Here is a 15,986-nt window from a genome sequence, read left to right on the forward strand (position 1 = left end):
ATCAGCACTTAGACCCATACCAAATAAATAGTGAGCACTCAATAAAGTGAAATATATAAGAAATAATTTATGTCATAAAGGGAGTACACTAATGGCAGCATTTATACTCATATAAATTGGATAAAATTAATACTTGTGAACTGTATGTGTCAAATCCAACTTTGTAGAAAGTCGGTCAGCCCAGTCCATTGCCCTCTTTCCAAACTCTCCTGCATCTTTTCCATGCTTTCTGATTTTCTCTTTCACAACAACAGAAGCTTTGCTGTTAGGAGACAAAAAATGGAGTTAACTCACATTTAAGAATAACTACTTGACAAGTCTATGTAAATTAGTATCTAGCCATAGAAGTATTGAATTTTTAGTAGAAGATACTGAGTTTTCTTAAGGCATTACTATCTAAAATTTTAATCTATCAGCTATTATACAATAGGAAGAAAAATCCAGCCATTAAAAGTTAGTAAATAGTTGTTTTGTCTTTTGACACAAGCCCTATTTCTTTCTTTTTTTTTTTTTTTTTTTTTGCGGTTTTTGTCTGGGGCTGGGTTTAAACCTGCCACCTCTGGCATATGGGGCTGGCGCCCTACTCCTTTGAGTCACAGGCACCACCCCACAAATCCTATTTCTTTTTACCCTTTTTGCTCACATACTGAGACCTGTATACATTGCTCAAATATTCGTTACACGTTTCCTCTGCTCTTGTGTGTGTGTACAATGACAGAGACACACAAGAAAGCATTCGTCATAATTAATATGTTTTTTCAGGGTTTACCACTTAGCCAATGAGATAGAGAAAGAATAACTAGCAGTCACTGAGCAAATATCAGACAGTGTGTCACATGGAAATTATTTATTTACCCCTTATCATAAATCTTTATGAAAAAAATTATAATGCAACAGGGACAATGAGGCACAGAACAGTCTAGTAAGACATGAATTCAGGACTAAATTGAATTCTGAGTCTGGAGCCTCTGAGCTTAACCACTGCATGGATGCATGAAATACCTAGGCTTCACTGAATCTGTATCTGGGACTCTTTTTAGTAAAAAAAAAACTTTAAAAATATGATGAAAGTTTTATAAAATCTCTACAGATACATATTTTATACCATTTCTGGAGGTTTGTGTGTGTCTCAGAGGCAGGCTAATGGACCTCAGGATATAAACTCCTGGAAGATCTAGACTAGTGCGGTTGTATTAGGTAACATGTTATAATCCAATATATTATAATCGTCATAAGTGTGATTACACCACTGGCCACATTCAAATCCAGGAAGAAGCCGTTGCCCAAAAGAATGACATTGCTATGGAATAGAAAGCCATTACGAGAAATGCAGGTACATTTCCAGCCAAGTTTCCAGAATTTTCACATTCCTTAAGTAACTGACACTTATGAACTATAAACATGTTCAATATGAGAACTACGTAGATTACACAGTTACATATGCTGGTGAGAAGAGTCTAAATAATGAATACAGTTTGTGTGAAATCATGGAACAAATGACATGTTGTGGGAAAGCGTTAAGATGTGAACAAATGCTTGTTCCTTATATTCTTTCCATTAGATTCTACAGAAATTATATTGTAGGTGTCACATTGTTTGCTCATTTCTACATAATAAGAAAAGGATTTTTAACAGATTTTAAAAGTTATCTGTCTTCAGAACTTAATAAAAACTGTAACAGTGGTGCTTTTTCTCCAATCTCCAACTGTGGTATTTTTCACAGACTTAACTCTGCTGCCCAGTTCAGATTGTCAAACTAAAACCCTAAACCATTTTTTGACCCTTTTTGTCATCTATCAACTCTGCTAAGAAACCTTTTTAGATCTTTTGTCCAAAGCTCTGCATGAAATTTTAATGTTTCAAATGCACCATATTCTGTATACATTCTGTGTATCTGTTTAAGTACTGTATGTAAACATGAGCTTTGCACATTTAAAAATAAGACTGTTTTGTTCTCTGAGAGTGAATTATTACCACCCCCCATTTATTAGAGGAAATATCACTCTCTCTAAGAATGTATATGCTATACAATTTTATACAACAAAGATTTTATAAATCATATAGGATAATATTTTATATCCCACAAAATATAATATTTTATATCCCTGTGCCAACTTTTGACAATCAAAACTTGAAAGACATCCCTTAAGTAGTTTGGAGTCAAGACACAAAAAATGTAAAAATCAATATAAAATGCAATAGAAACAGTTCTTAACCCTAGATTTTATTTTGAGGTCTTACAGTTATATGGATAGAGAGCCAAAGAAATACTCTTCCCCTCCACCCCCATTACTGTGACCTACGTTTAGCCCCTGTTTGTGTGACACAGGAAATACCTGGGAGAGCCAAGCTAATTTTTAGTTCGTAAAACTAATTAACTTGTGTGTTTCTTAGAGGAACCTTTTTCAGGAAAGGAAAGCATCTTTTCTTTTTGTGTGTGTATATAGTGTACATAGCTAATAATTTAAAGGCATGGCCTTTTCAAATGATAAATACCATATTTTGCCATGTATAATGCATACTTTTTGCTCACATTTTTAAGGAAAAAGTAAGGATCTGCATTATACATGAGTAGTATGGCTGAAGAGCTGGGGAGCCCAGTGGGCCTCCAGGGGCAGCCGTGCCCTCCTACCTAGGTCTGCTGGGCTCACAGAGTTCCCACCTGGGATGATCTGAGACCCTGTTGGAGTGGCCGGAGTGGTCACTGCCAGGTGCCACAACCAAGAGAAGGGGCGGTGGTGGGGCTCATGGGGCTGGTGAGGTGGGCTGTGGCCACACAAAGGGGACTGGGAGTCCAATGCAGGCCCAGGGACCTGCTGGCTGCCCACTGGCTGAGCAGATTAGAAGCTCTGCACCAGGCATTTGTGTGAGGCCATCTTAGCCGTGGGCTCTGACATGGCTGAGAAAGAGGGTTCTTCCTGGGAGAGAGTGAAGGGTCAGCCTTCATACAGGAGGCAGCAAAAGAAGGGTGGTGTAGTCAGCATGTTTAGCAAGGAAGCCCTAGACGTGTCTCTCCCAGCACAGAGCTGGCCACTTTCTCAAGGGTGTTTTCCTGAAAGTTAGGGACAAAAACACGGGTGCACACTACACATAGGGGTATGTTGTACACAGCAAAATATAGTATGGATAATACTTTGAAATTTCCTAATTCTTAAAAGAGTAGACATTTAGATTAAAATAAATTGATTATAGGACTAATGCTTTTATTTAACTGTGTGGTGTCCAATAGATGGCTAGATCAGTCAATAAACTGACAGAGCAGGCTCAGCGCCTGTAGCTTAGTGGCTAGGGCGCCAGCCACATACATCGGAACTGGCGGGTTTGAATCCAGCCCAGGCCTGCCAAACAACAATGGCAACTACAACAAAAAAATAATTGGGCATTATGGCAGGCGCCTATAGTCCCAGCTACTTGGGAGGCTGAGGCAAGAAAATCGCTTAAGTCCAAGAGTTTAAGGATGCTATGGACTATGACGCCACGGCAATCTACCCAGGGTGACACCTTGAGACTTATTTTGAGTCTCAAAATAAATAAATAAATAAACAAACAAACAAACTGCTAGATCAACAATGGATAGATGGATGGATAGATGAATAGAGAGATATGTATGTATATATAACAATCATTCATTTTCTTTACAGCTTCTCTTTGGGAAACTAATCCTGGTACAATTAGGATTTTTTCCAACCACGTTACAGTCACCTTTCTTATAGAATCTGATGAAAATTATTATGTTGGCTTTAATGCAACATATACAACATTTAACAGTAGTGAGCTTAATAGTAAGTATTATTTATTTTTTAGCCTTTGAACTTTCAGATGCTATAATATGATCATAGAATTTTAAAAGTAAAAGAACTCCAAGTTTTCAGTATGTAAGTCCTTTACTGAATATCTTTCTTATGTATCCCTCTATAGACAATACTTAGAAAGAAATGAGAAATTAGAAGATTTTGCATTCTTCAAAGAGATTAAATAGCCAATTTGAGAAAAATTATCAATCAGTATAAAAACCAATTAAAAATTTTGCATGCTGCAAGTATTCCAAGTTAAAAAAGAAAAAAACTTCCTAGCATAAAACTAATTCAGGGAAAGTTCCACATAAACTTGATTTTTTTCAAAGTAATAAATGTAGTAACAGGAGGAGAGAAAAATATGGAACAAAGTTTGTGTGGGTGATGAAGATAAGATGTAAATACAAAGAACAAGAAGCTTGTATTTGCTAATGTACTGATTTGCTAAAGTACTTATAAGAAATGCATTAATTTAATTTAACATAATTGGCAATAAAAAGCCGGGTTCTTTTCAACTACATGGAATGAAATGGAGTTAAGATTAATAAAACATATGATTTTGTGTGTGTCACTCAATTACAAGCTGTAGAATGTTATTTTCGATGCAGTCTACTACAGTTCATTCACATTGTGAACTAAATTTGAATTTTGCCTTTTATTCTTTATTTTTAATTACAGATTATGAGAAAATTAACTGTAATTTTGAAGATGGCTTTTGTTTCTGGGTCCAAGACCTTAATGATGATAATGAATGGGAACGGATTCGGGGAAACACCTTTCCTCCTTTTACTGGACCAAATTTTGACCACACTTTTGGCAATATTTCAGGTATAATTCATATTAAGTTCATAAAGCAAAATAAAAGAAATGTGTGTTATTCTGCGATTTAAAATGAGCAGTATTCTTAATAAACACAAAGTAGTCCTTTTAGATTTTCTTTTTAAAAACATCATGAATTAATAGAATGCATCTAAATGAAAACTGGTAATCAAATAGGTGAGTAAAAGTGAGTGCATTCAAGTAAGTGCATTCCAAAAAATATATTCTTTTATCCCAAATATTTCAAAACTATTGAAGAGTACATAGAGACCACTGGAGACAAGATGACCAGGTTGTCATCCTAGACTTGATGCCTTTCATTAACTAAGTAAACTTGTGAGGTGATTAACTTTTTCAAACTTTAGTTTTCTTGCCTCAGTTTCATTTTCTTCTTGTTCATTGCTAGTGCACAGAAATCCAGTGGACTTCTGTATATTAGCATTGTACCCTGAACTTTTTTCTTGGCTCTGACAGTTTTTTAACAAGAATTCCTTAGGATTTTCAACATACAAGATCATAGCATGTTGAAATATAGATAGATTGACTTTTTCAGGGAAGTCCTGTGGAAAGCGGATTCTAAAGCATGGTCCTAAGGGGAGGACTGTGATTAGTAAGTAAATTTTTCATCTAAATAAGATACTAGAACTGGAGTCCAGGTAGAAATACTAGAGACAAAAGCATTTGACCAGGGACTTGGTGCCTGTAGCTCAGTGGCTAGAGCACCAACCACGTACACTACAGGTGGCAAGTTTGAACCCAGCCTGGGCCTGCCAAACAATGACAACTATAACCAAAAGAATAGCTGGGTGTTGTGGTGGGCACCTGTAGTCCTAGCTACTTGGGAGGCTGAAGCAAGAGAATCATTTAAGCCCAGGAGTGTGAGGTTGCTGTGAGCTGTGATGCCACAGCACTCTACCGAGGGTGACATAGTGAGACTCTATCTCAAAAAAAAAAAAAAAGGAAAAATTTTTTGGACTGGGAAACCAGAAATCATCAGCAAACATCAAGAGAGAAGCAACTTGTAGCAGGAAGATGACCCATGAAAGCACTGGAAGCACATGTTCATAACACCAAATATAACACTAAACAGTTACCAATCTAGAAGGAATGTATACTTTAAAAAGTAAGGAAAATTAAAAAAGAACAGAGTGAAGATTTCTACATGTGTATTATTTTCTTAGACAAAATCCCTCTTACCATGTGCCTGGCTGATATGTTACCCATAAGAACACTCTTCCATTCAAAAAATGCATATTAAGACTCTTTCTAACTAGGTGTGTTTCTAAGCATTGAGGGCACAGGACACATATTGCTACTTCTGTGAAGTATGTTCAGACCTTCAACTTAAAAATTCTTTTCTGTTAAACATTCTAAGCACCTCTTTTATTTTTCCTATCACATGGTATTATATTTATTTATTTATTTGTAATTTTTTTTCACCACAGTGTTTTTTTCAGGGATGAAAAGCTAGTCGTTTTATCTTTGAATTCCTAGGATATTCTCAGTGCCTGAATTTAATTAACATGCAAAATTATTTTTGAATATATAAATGAATGTCTAATTAACATGCAAAATTACTTTTGAATATATAAATGAATGTCTACAAAACTTTCACTCAAATGATTTGAGTAAGTTATTGACTGAACGAAATAGTTCATAACATAAAAAAGTAAGCCAAACAAATGTCTGTTGTAATTTATCTTTAATGGTCACTTCTGTTACAAGGATCAATATTCTCTTTTTTAGGACCTGAAAAGTAAATGTTTGCATTACTGTCAATTGTGAGTGATATCTAAAGGACATTAATGGGTTCATTGTTTTCAGGATAGAAATGTATCTGACTAATTTTAGTTATTTAGACAATGTCATTCCCCCAATCAAAACATGATTCATTACTTGAGAAAAATTCTTCAACTTGAGAAAAATATTTTTAACAAAAAGTAATGAATTTTAGTCCATTTCATAATACTCACTGGAAGTCCCTTTAAATTTATTACTTTAATCCTGTATTTAAGAAGCATTTATTAAGCCCTATGCCCCTTTTAAGGCACTCAAAATGTATCTGTGAAGAGAATAAAACAAACTTTCTGTTCTCATGGAACAGATATTTTAGCAAAAATAAAATAAAATATATACATAAAGATATTGTTTTGATACGTTAAAGGTAGATGAGTATTCTGGAAAACTATCTAGGTGGATAAGGGGAGAGGCAAGGACAGGTGATAAGGTGCTGTTGCAAATTAAAATAGAGTGATCAATTTAGGCCTCATTGAAACAAGTGACATTGAAAACTTTGTGAAATTGAAAGAGTTAGCCATATCGATTATTCCACACAAAGGGAGCATGCTGACCTGTTGGAAGATAAACCAGGAGACCAGCATGACTGGAGCAGAGTGAGTAGGGCAGGAGGGTCCAGATGACGATGGGGATCTAAGAATCCCATTGAAGTTCTTGAGCACAGATGTGAAAAGATTCACTCTGACTGGTGGGCAGGGAATAGTTTGTAAGAAGCAAGAGTGTTGAGGGGAAACCAGTGAAAGGCTGTTGCCTAACCCAGAGACAACGTCATGGAGCTCAGATCAGAGGAAGCAACGTGGAGAGAAGAGGTCAGATTTTGGGCATATTCTGAGTGTGAAGCCAGCAGTGTCCTGCCCAGCTAGTTACCAGTGTGGACCTACACCTAAAAATGTGCTCCGTGTAGAGGGCTGATCCCATAAGACCAAAAATGTTTAGTGTAGGTCATAATGACATGACTATCCTCATCCATAAGTAATCTTGGAATCCTCCATGGACAAATTCATAACCTGAGCAAGTGAGGCTTAACTACCAATAATTACCCCACCCTCTAAAGAGGCATGGCCAGAAGGAGTCAAATAATCTGATCATTTTATTTTCCTTCACTATCATAAAAGAAAAAGTCTCTCCCACACTTGGACAAGAGTAGTTAGAGGAAATTGCAGAAAGCGTTTATATCTATTGACTGTGACAGATACCTTTTATGTAGTTGAAATCTTTGATGTTCAAATTATCATTTTTCTACTTTTATGTCATCATAATAAAATAATAAAATAATTCCGCTGATGTTTGAAGAGTGTAAGTACATTACAGGAGAAAAATGGTTTCAGTTCGCCAACAGATTAAATAAGAAAGAAAGAAAAAGATGAAACTGACCTAAGTGAAACAGGTTGAATATCAAGTGCAGACTTTAAATAAGTGGGCTGGAAATGGAGTGTCAGGAGAAATTCGTGTAGCAGGAGTTATTTCAAGTTAGACGAGTCATGTAATGAGAACTGACTGTGGGGTTTAATAGGTTTTCTCCAATACTTATACCTGTGATTTCATAATCTACCCTGTGTATCAGGACATACTATACCTGAAATGGAAGATAATTAAATCTTCCTGATGTCCCTCTGATCCATGCAGGGTATTACTATTATTGTTATTGTTTGTTTTGGTACTTTACCTTTACTTTAAATGACAAAAAAGCCTGAATGAAACAGATAAACTTTTAATTAACTTTGCTTTAGGGAAGAACATCTAAGCTTCTTCACTTTCCTAGCTCTTGTGAAAGACTCTCCTGATGGAACAATGGCTCCCAAATTTCTGCATTATCAATGTTCAGAGGGAGATAGACGGTGATTCATGCAGGGGAGTGTCTTGGGGTGCTCAGAAGTGTCCCATACATTACTTTGTGTAACTGAACACTAACTAAATAGCTAAAGTACGTAACTCATGAAACATCACAGCACTATTTAAAGTATGAGTAATTTTTAATACTATAAAATGCTAACCACATTTATTTTTATTTTACATTTTGTAATCTAAACCAAATGAATGCATATATAATGCATATTACAGTTATTAAATCATTTGACCACAAATTCACCTTGATAAAACACTCATGTGCTTAAATCAACATTAAATCAACTTATTAAATCAACTCATTTCTTCTAAATAATTTTTGCCTCACCGATCTAAATTTGCATTGATAAGCAGTTTGACTAGTATTTCTTTTCTTCATGTCTTGTTGTCGCATTTCATGTTACAAATGAACGAGTTTGAATTTTATATGCAAACTTGACTACATTTTTCTGTTGGAAAACACAACAGAGAAGACCTTTGATTTAAAGTAAACATAAAATTTCAGCATTTCATAAAATTTGCATTTCAATCAAATTGGATTATTCCAATATTTCATTTGCTTTATATCATATTTTGTTATGTGATTCTTGCTTCTCGTCATACTAGAAGAGCAGCAAACTAAGAATAAAATAAATTTCCCTGAGAAAATGTTCAAGATGTTCTTACCCTGAGAACTCAACACACTTCACATGACTCAAATCACTGGTTGGAATAATGAATTTCAGACCAGAAAGCACTTTGTGCAGTGGCTTGTGCTATTTTGAAAGCTTTTATATGGATTAGTATGCTTCCTGCTCCTCCACGATTGGATTAGTTATCATTCAAAGGGAAAGGGAAGATGAAATCGTTATAACATCAGGCATATTCAAAGATATGCAATGTGCTTAAAGGAATCTAAAACTGAGAGTCTTTGAATCTCTTAACTTTGTCTTCAAATTTGTACGTAAATTCTTGGGTAGATTATGAGTTCGTCAACATACCTAAATATCCTCATGTACTTATTATCTTGAAAGATGCAAATTAATCAGAACATCTACTCAATGGGAATTAAAGTGGTATTTGAGCCTGATAATATAATCACTCATAACATGTCAGAATTTTATATAGGCTTGATGGTGCTCTGGTTCAATGCTCTCATTTAATTAAGTGGGATATCCAGAGTTGTGTAGCACTTTTCCTTCATAACGATTTGTTGTAGCAAAGATGCTGCTTTCTGGGCTCAAGTCTAGTGTCCTGTCCATTATATCAACCTTATGTTTCCTTATACCTTTACCTTAAGGTTTTTAGTTTCTGCTTACAAAGGATACATCTCTCACCATAAAAATGGAATACGTGAGTGAAATAAAAACTTTTTTGCTATTCATACAGGATTTTACATTTCTACCCCAACTGGCCCAGGAGGGAGACAAGAAAGAGTGGAACTGAGAAGCCTCCCTTTGGACCCCACATTGGAACCAGTCTGCCTCAGTTTCTGGTATGTTGTGGGCACATGCTAAATGCTATCTCATTTAATAAATTAACATTGCCTTTCTCAGGTTATTGGATGTGGGTTTCAGTAAGATGTTGACTGAAGTTTTAAAGCATATCCTATTACTTTTCCAATTTAAAAGCAACAAAATGCTGGTAGATTCTCCTCTCTTCCTCAGCAATCCACACATTCAAGCGGGGGAAAGGTATTTCAAAGTAAAGGATTTAGAAAAACCCTAAAATGCATTTATCCTCATGTTGTAGGAATCCAAACCTTTTTTGCTTGTTTCCAAAACAGGTATTATATGTATGGTGAAAATGTCTATAAATTAAGCATTAATATCATCAGTGACCAAAACATGGAGAAGACAATTTTCCAAAAGGAAGGAAATTATGGAGAAAATTGGAATTATGGACAAGTAACATTAAATGAAACAGTTGAATTTAAGGTTTGCTAAACACTTTGTGATTTATACTTGTATTTATACTTGTATCTTTTTATGGCGATACAATTCTATTTGTCATAGAAGGTGAAATAGTGAACAAAGGTATTTTCTGAACATAACAAGGTTACTGTCACCATTTTCCACATCTACCTGAGTTTTTACTTTTACATACTTTATTTTCATTTATGTATTATCTTATTAAAAACTACTTATTGCGGAACAATTTCCTATATGAAAGTATGGATTATGATGGTCCATAATATCTATTGAAACTCAGTAAGATTTTTCAGCTTTTTTCAGCTGTTTTTAAGCATAGACCAACCATCTCTTCCTATTTCCTCTGCCTACCTAGGACTTTCAGCTTTTCACAAACATCACATAGGTCTTTCCTGCACTTTCCTAGGGAACCATCTTTTCCTCTTAGAACATCTACGCCCATAAGTGTGCAACCATCCTGCCCCTCTCTGATTGAATCACCGTATATTTCCTTTGGAAACAAACTCTATGGGCTGTATCATTGGGAAGTTTCTGATCATTTATTTCACATTAAGGTGAATTAATTTCTCAGACAAGAGTTTAATGTGTTCTCTTCCTAAGGGTCTTTGCAATTAAATTATAGGTAATATAGGCTGTTAGTTTGATCAAATTAACACTGTTCTAATTGGGTAATTTCAAACAAGATAGTATCACTTTTTCAAGATGTATATTTAGAAAGACACTGGCTTCAAATCCCTCCACGACTTGGTGTAGGGCAAGCAAGGGTCCACGACTCTCAAGTGCTTTTCTCCCATCTTTATCTTGTTCCTTCTCTTCCTTTTTTCTTCTTTCCTTTCCTCTGATTCTATTCTCTTCTGTGTAGTTTTCATTTCCAACTTGCTAATCATTCAAAGAAGGATAAGAAAAAGTTAAACATCCAGAGAACAAAGAGATGGCAGAAGTGTGGAAATCAGTATTGCAGTGACCAAATCTGGCTCAACTCACTGAGCAACTTTTCTATAGTATTAATAACATAACTGGGTTCTTGTTTTGAGAGTTAGCTCCTCAGGTGGATTAGAGTATAAATTCTACAAATATCCATCACTGTTTTGTGAAATCTTGAGCACATCTCTGTAGTCTTCTTGAAATTTAGTTAGTTCATATGCAAAAGGAAGAAAACAGTACTTATGTGGAAATAGTGTCTGACATGATGTAGTTGGAAATAATGAGCAACTGAGTGAGTGGATGACTGTACAACAGTGTTGAATATGACCGTGTGCCTCGCAGAGCAGTTCATGTGTCCCAGGTATTCAGTTTATGTTTTCTCTCTCCTTCACAAGAGAGGATCCAGAAAAGTGCAGCTGAAAGTACCCACTGTCCCTGAGTACCTAATGTGTTACATCTGACAACTAGACCTTCCTCCCAAATCTGGTTTTGTGTCCTCACATGGTATCCCCCACCCATGCCTGGGGTGAACTGGGACCAGCACCAGCTGACGTGAATGTTCATATTATACTTTCTCTCATTACCTTCCTTTTCTATTTAAATTGTCTGATCAGTGTGTCTTCTCTTCAGGGCTTGCGTGTTCTAAGAAAGCAGGCAGCTACCTGGACTTGTAATATTGTTGAGAAAAGAAATCTGGGATACAGTTGCTCTCATCTGCCAGATTTTGTGCATGTATGACACAGGACAGTGGCGTATGACAAATTCATGAGAGAGAGAAACAGACAGTGATACTATAAACCACAGCATTGCCTTACTCTTTGGGAAGATATGAGTGAAAAATTGAAAATTTAGCCAGTATGAACATTAATAAGGGATCTGGGGAGAGTAGAATATCTTAAAAATCACGAGCCATCAATATTTCACTATATAGTAACTGGACGTTGTATATTTGGAGATGGCAATATCGATTCTCCATAGGTTATTGGGCCACAAGAAGGACCAAGTCAGAGAATGTTAAAGTGGAATCATTGCATATACTTCTTTGAATTGTAGGTTGCTTTTAATGCTTTTAAAAACTGGTTCCTAAGTGATATAGCGTTGGATGACATCAGCCTAACATCTGGGATGTGCAATGCGAGTCTTTATCCAGAACCAACTTCTACACCAGAACTTCCTAGTAAGTAACTTTAATGTGTATTTTCTCTTATAATGTCATTAATACCTTCAGGAAGATCTTGCTTTGGCTTATTTTTGTTATCTCAGCCTAATATTTTTTTTCTGAAAATTCAAGACTTTAAAATACAAGTAAAATGGAAGCTATCAAAAATATTACATGTTACACATAAAAACAGAATCTTACAAGGATACATGGGAAACTTAGTAAATGTGGAATATAAATGTCTTAACACAATAACTAAGAAAATGCCAGGAAGGCTATGTTAACCAGTGTGATGAAAATGTGTCAAACTGTTTATAAAACCAGTGTATGGTGCCCCATGATCGCATTGATGTACACAGGTATGATTTAATAATAATAAAACAAATAATTACAAAAAAAAAGAAAGACTCCTCTAAGAAAATGCTGTGAAGGCTGTGTTAACCAGTTTGATGAAAACATTTCGAATTGTATATAAAACCAGCATATTGTACCCCATGATTGCATTAATGTACACAGCTATGATTTAATAAAAAAAAAAGAAAATCATGCAGTACTTTGTTATAGATCATATTAATAAATTTAGGACCTTTTTATTGTTTTAAATAATGAAGGAGGGTGCTGATTTCCTTGAAGTTCTAATGGCCTTTTTTTTTTTTTTTAAATCATAGCTGTGTACATTAATTCAATCATGGGGTACAATTTGCTGGTTTTATATACAATTCGAAATGTTTTCATCAAACTGGTTAACACAGCCTTCACAGCATTTTCTTAGTTATTGTGTTAAGACATTTATATTCTACATTTAGCAAGTTTCACATGTACCCTTGTAAGATGAACCATAGGTGTAATCCCACCAATCACCCTCCCTCCACCGATCCTCCTTCTCCCCTCCTTTTCCCCTTTCCCCATATTCTTGGGCTATAATTGGATTATTGCTTTCATATGAAAGCTATAAATTAGTTTCATAGTAGAGCTGAGTACATTACATTGGATACTCTTTCTTCCATTCTTGAGATACTTTGCTAAGAAGAATATGCTCCATCTCCATCCATGTAAACATGAAAGAGGTAAAGTCTCCATCTTTCTTTAAGGCTGCATAATATTCCATGGTGTACATATACCACAATTTATTAATCCATTTGTGGGTTGATGGGCACTTGGGCTTCTTCCTTGACTTAGCAATTATGAATTGGGCTGCAATAAACATTCTGGTACAAATATCTTTGTTATAATGTGATTTTTTTGTCTTGTGGATATATACCTGGTAGAGGAGTTGTAGGATCAAATGGCAGATCTATTTTTAGATCTCTAAGTGTTCTCCAAACATATTTCCAAAAACAACATATTAGTTTGCATTCCCACCAGCAGTGTAGAAGTGTTCCCTTTTCTCCATATCCACACCAACATCTCTGGTTTGGGGATTTTGTGATGTGAGCTAATCTTACTGGAGTTAGATGATATCTCAAAATAATTTTGATTTGCATTTCTCTGATGATTAAGGGTGCTGAGCATTTTTTCATGTGTCCGTAGGCCACTTACGGCCTTTTTAAGAAGCGATTTTAGAATTTCAGGAAGAGTTTGGTCAAGCCAAAACTCACCAAACCTATATAGTTTAATAACAAGGGTTAATCCTGGACGTAAAACATACAAACCCAAATCACCCAAAAGATCTTGTTCAAATGATGCCTTTATAAGGCTTAAGAATATACTGCCTTCATGGAACCACCAACGTTACAGCTCACTCGTCACCAGGATTCTCAGGGTTCTATGAGATCTTTTAATTCAAGAAAACAAACTGACTATGCTTTATTTATTTATTTATGTTCATGTCAGACTAAGGGTGCAAACAATTAGGTCACAGTGTTTGCATTTGTTAGGTAGATGTCCCTGCTTGCAGTTGTGTCTCACAACCTGTGCTTGTAAGTCAAATTGAAAACAGCATTTCAGGGAGAGATCCATCACCCTGAATTATCCATCACCCAAATTGTCAATGTCAAAGTGGCAATCACTTCATAGAATTTTCATATTATAAAATTTAACAGGATATAAAAATAAAACACATAGAGTAAATGATAACAAACACCCATTGTCCCTCTGTTGGGGTGTCTTTACTGCATTTTGCGTATTTATACAAAAGCATCCGTCTCTCTTTAGATGGTGGAGGTTGGGAGTTGATCTAACTCTACAGCTTTGCTGGGGTTGAATGTCATGGGTGCTTTATTCTGTCATGGATCTGAGGCCACAAGAACAGTACTTTTTCATTTCCCATTTTCTTCCAAGCACACTTGAAACCTTACCACATTTACATAAGCAAATCAGTTTGCCGAGCCTATCCAAATCTGGTTTTACTCCCCAAGCTACACATTCCCCTGCTTTTAAATCTGCAAATTTAAAAAAGCAGACTTGCCAGATAAGTGGCCCTAATAATTAATAAAGAAATGAATGTTGGAGAACTTTTAAAGAATGAGCTGCCGTGAAGTTGAAGATAGTAATCAGATTGCTGTGTGTGTCCCATGCCACTAGAGTGAAGGGGCACTTATATTTCACCAAACACTAGTTTATTTTACCACCTTACGTACTAACATGATTAGATACTTATCTGGGTTGTGCATAAATTATTCAATATTTCAAACCTTCATTCAAATTTTATAAATATCTACTATGTGTGCAGCATTGCATAAGAAATATAAGATGTAGCAATAACCATCAACATATGAAAAAATTAATATATAAATAAATATTTAAAGCAACATATAATAATGTGCCTCTAAAATAATACACCAGAAAAGTAAGTAAGTAATAGAGGAATTCAGTGGAGAAAATATGAGCTGGAAGCAGCTTTAAGAAAATATACAGATAGGGTGGCGCCTGTGGCTCAAGGAGTAGGGCGCCGGTCCCATATGCCAGAGGTGGTGGGTTCAAACCCAGCCCCGGCCAAAAAAAAAAAAAAAAAAAAGAAAAAAGAAAATATACAGATAAACAGAAGAATGATACTCATAAAATTGAAGCAAAAGCATTGAGTACCATGCATTCTGTGGGATACTCTTGGACACAAAATTGTGGCCAAAAGTGAGTTTCTGGACACCAAACTCTAGGTCTAATTTACCTTTGCTTCACCAGTGTCTGATTCATAATATCCTAGAAATCGGTGATCATAAATATTATTAAAAAATCATTATCTTACTTCATGATACAATGTAGGGTATGTCTAGGAGTCCCATTATCTGTTTATGGTAGAGAACATTTTTATGTAAAAACAACACATTCAAAATTAACATCGCCTCTTGGTGGATAAATAACAACTATAGATACAAATTATTAGCAACATTTTATTATTATGATACTTTAATCATTAAAACAATGCATTTTTTTATAATCCTCTTTCCCAATCCATTTCTGTATTGATTAATAAATGGTCAAGAAGAAAAGTTTTCTAGGTAAGAAATAGCATAATCTCTCAGGCTCAACTTCAAAATACAGCAAAATCTTATCATTATGTAAAATAGAAAATTTGAGATAACTTTTGTATATATCATACATATAAATAAAACTTTAAATGTGGTTTTTCAAGTTAAAAATGTATGTATATGACCTAAAAGTCCTCATATTTATTCCAATGTCAAGAAAGTTTGGTGTCTTTGCACATTTTAACAATAGGGAAATTGTAATGGTAGAATAACCCATCTGATTTTAAAATATAAGCTTAGAATCTATCCAGAGTATATTTGTTCCAGTTTC

At 35.2% G+C, this 15,986-nt stretch overlaps 1 protein-coding gene across 3 annotated transcripts in view; it reads left to right on the forward strand.

Annotated features, from left to right (window-relative positions):
- TMPRSS15 (transmembrane serine protease 15) overlaps window positions 1–15,986 on the forward strand; it is a 131,950-nt gene that overhangs the window by 45,402 nt on the left and 70,562 nt on the right. For 2 of the 3 annotated variants that reach the window (XM_053565816.1, XM_053565817.1), the window contains exons 9-13: window positions 3,642–3,782; window positions 4,473–4,622; window positions 9,624–9,729; window positions 10,021–10,171; window positions 12,143–12,266. In XM_053565816.1, coding sequence (XP_053421791.1) covers window positions 3,642–3,782; window positions 4,473–4,622; window positions 9,624–9,729; window positions 10,021–10,171; window positions 12,143–12,266 — 672 coding nt within the window. The remainder of the gene's footprint in view (window positions 1–3,641; window positions 3,783–4,472; window positions 4,623–9,623; window positions 9,730–10,020; window positions 10,172–12,142; window positions 12,267–15,986) is intronic. The other variant, XM_053565818.1, reaches the window with a different exon arrangement.

Source organism: Nycticebus coucang, chromosome 16, assembly GCF_027406575.1.
Source record: "Nycticebus coucang isolate mNycCou1 chromosome 16, mNycCou1.pri, whole genome shotgun sequence".
Taxonomy (NCBI): Eukaryota; Metazoa; Chordata; class Mammalia; order Primates; family Lorisidae; genus Nycticebus; species Nycticebus coucang.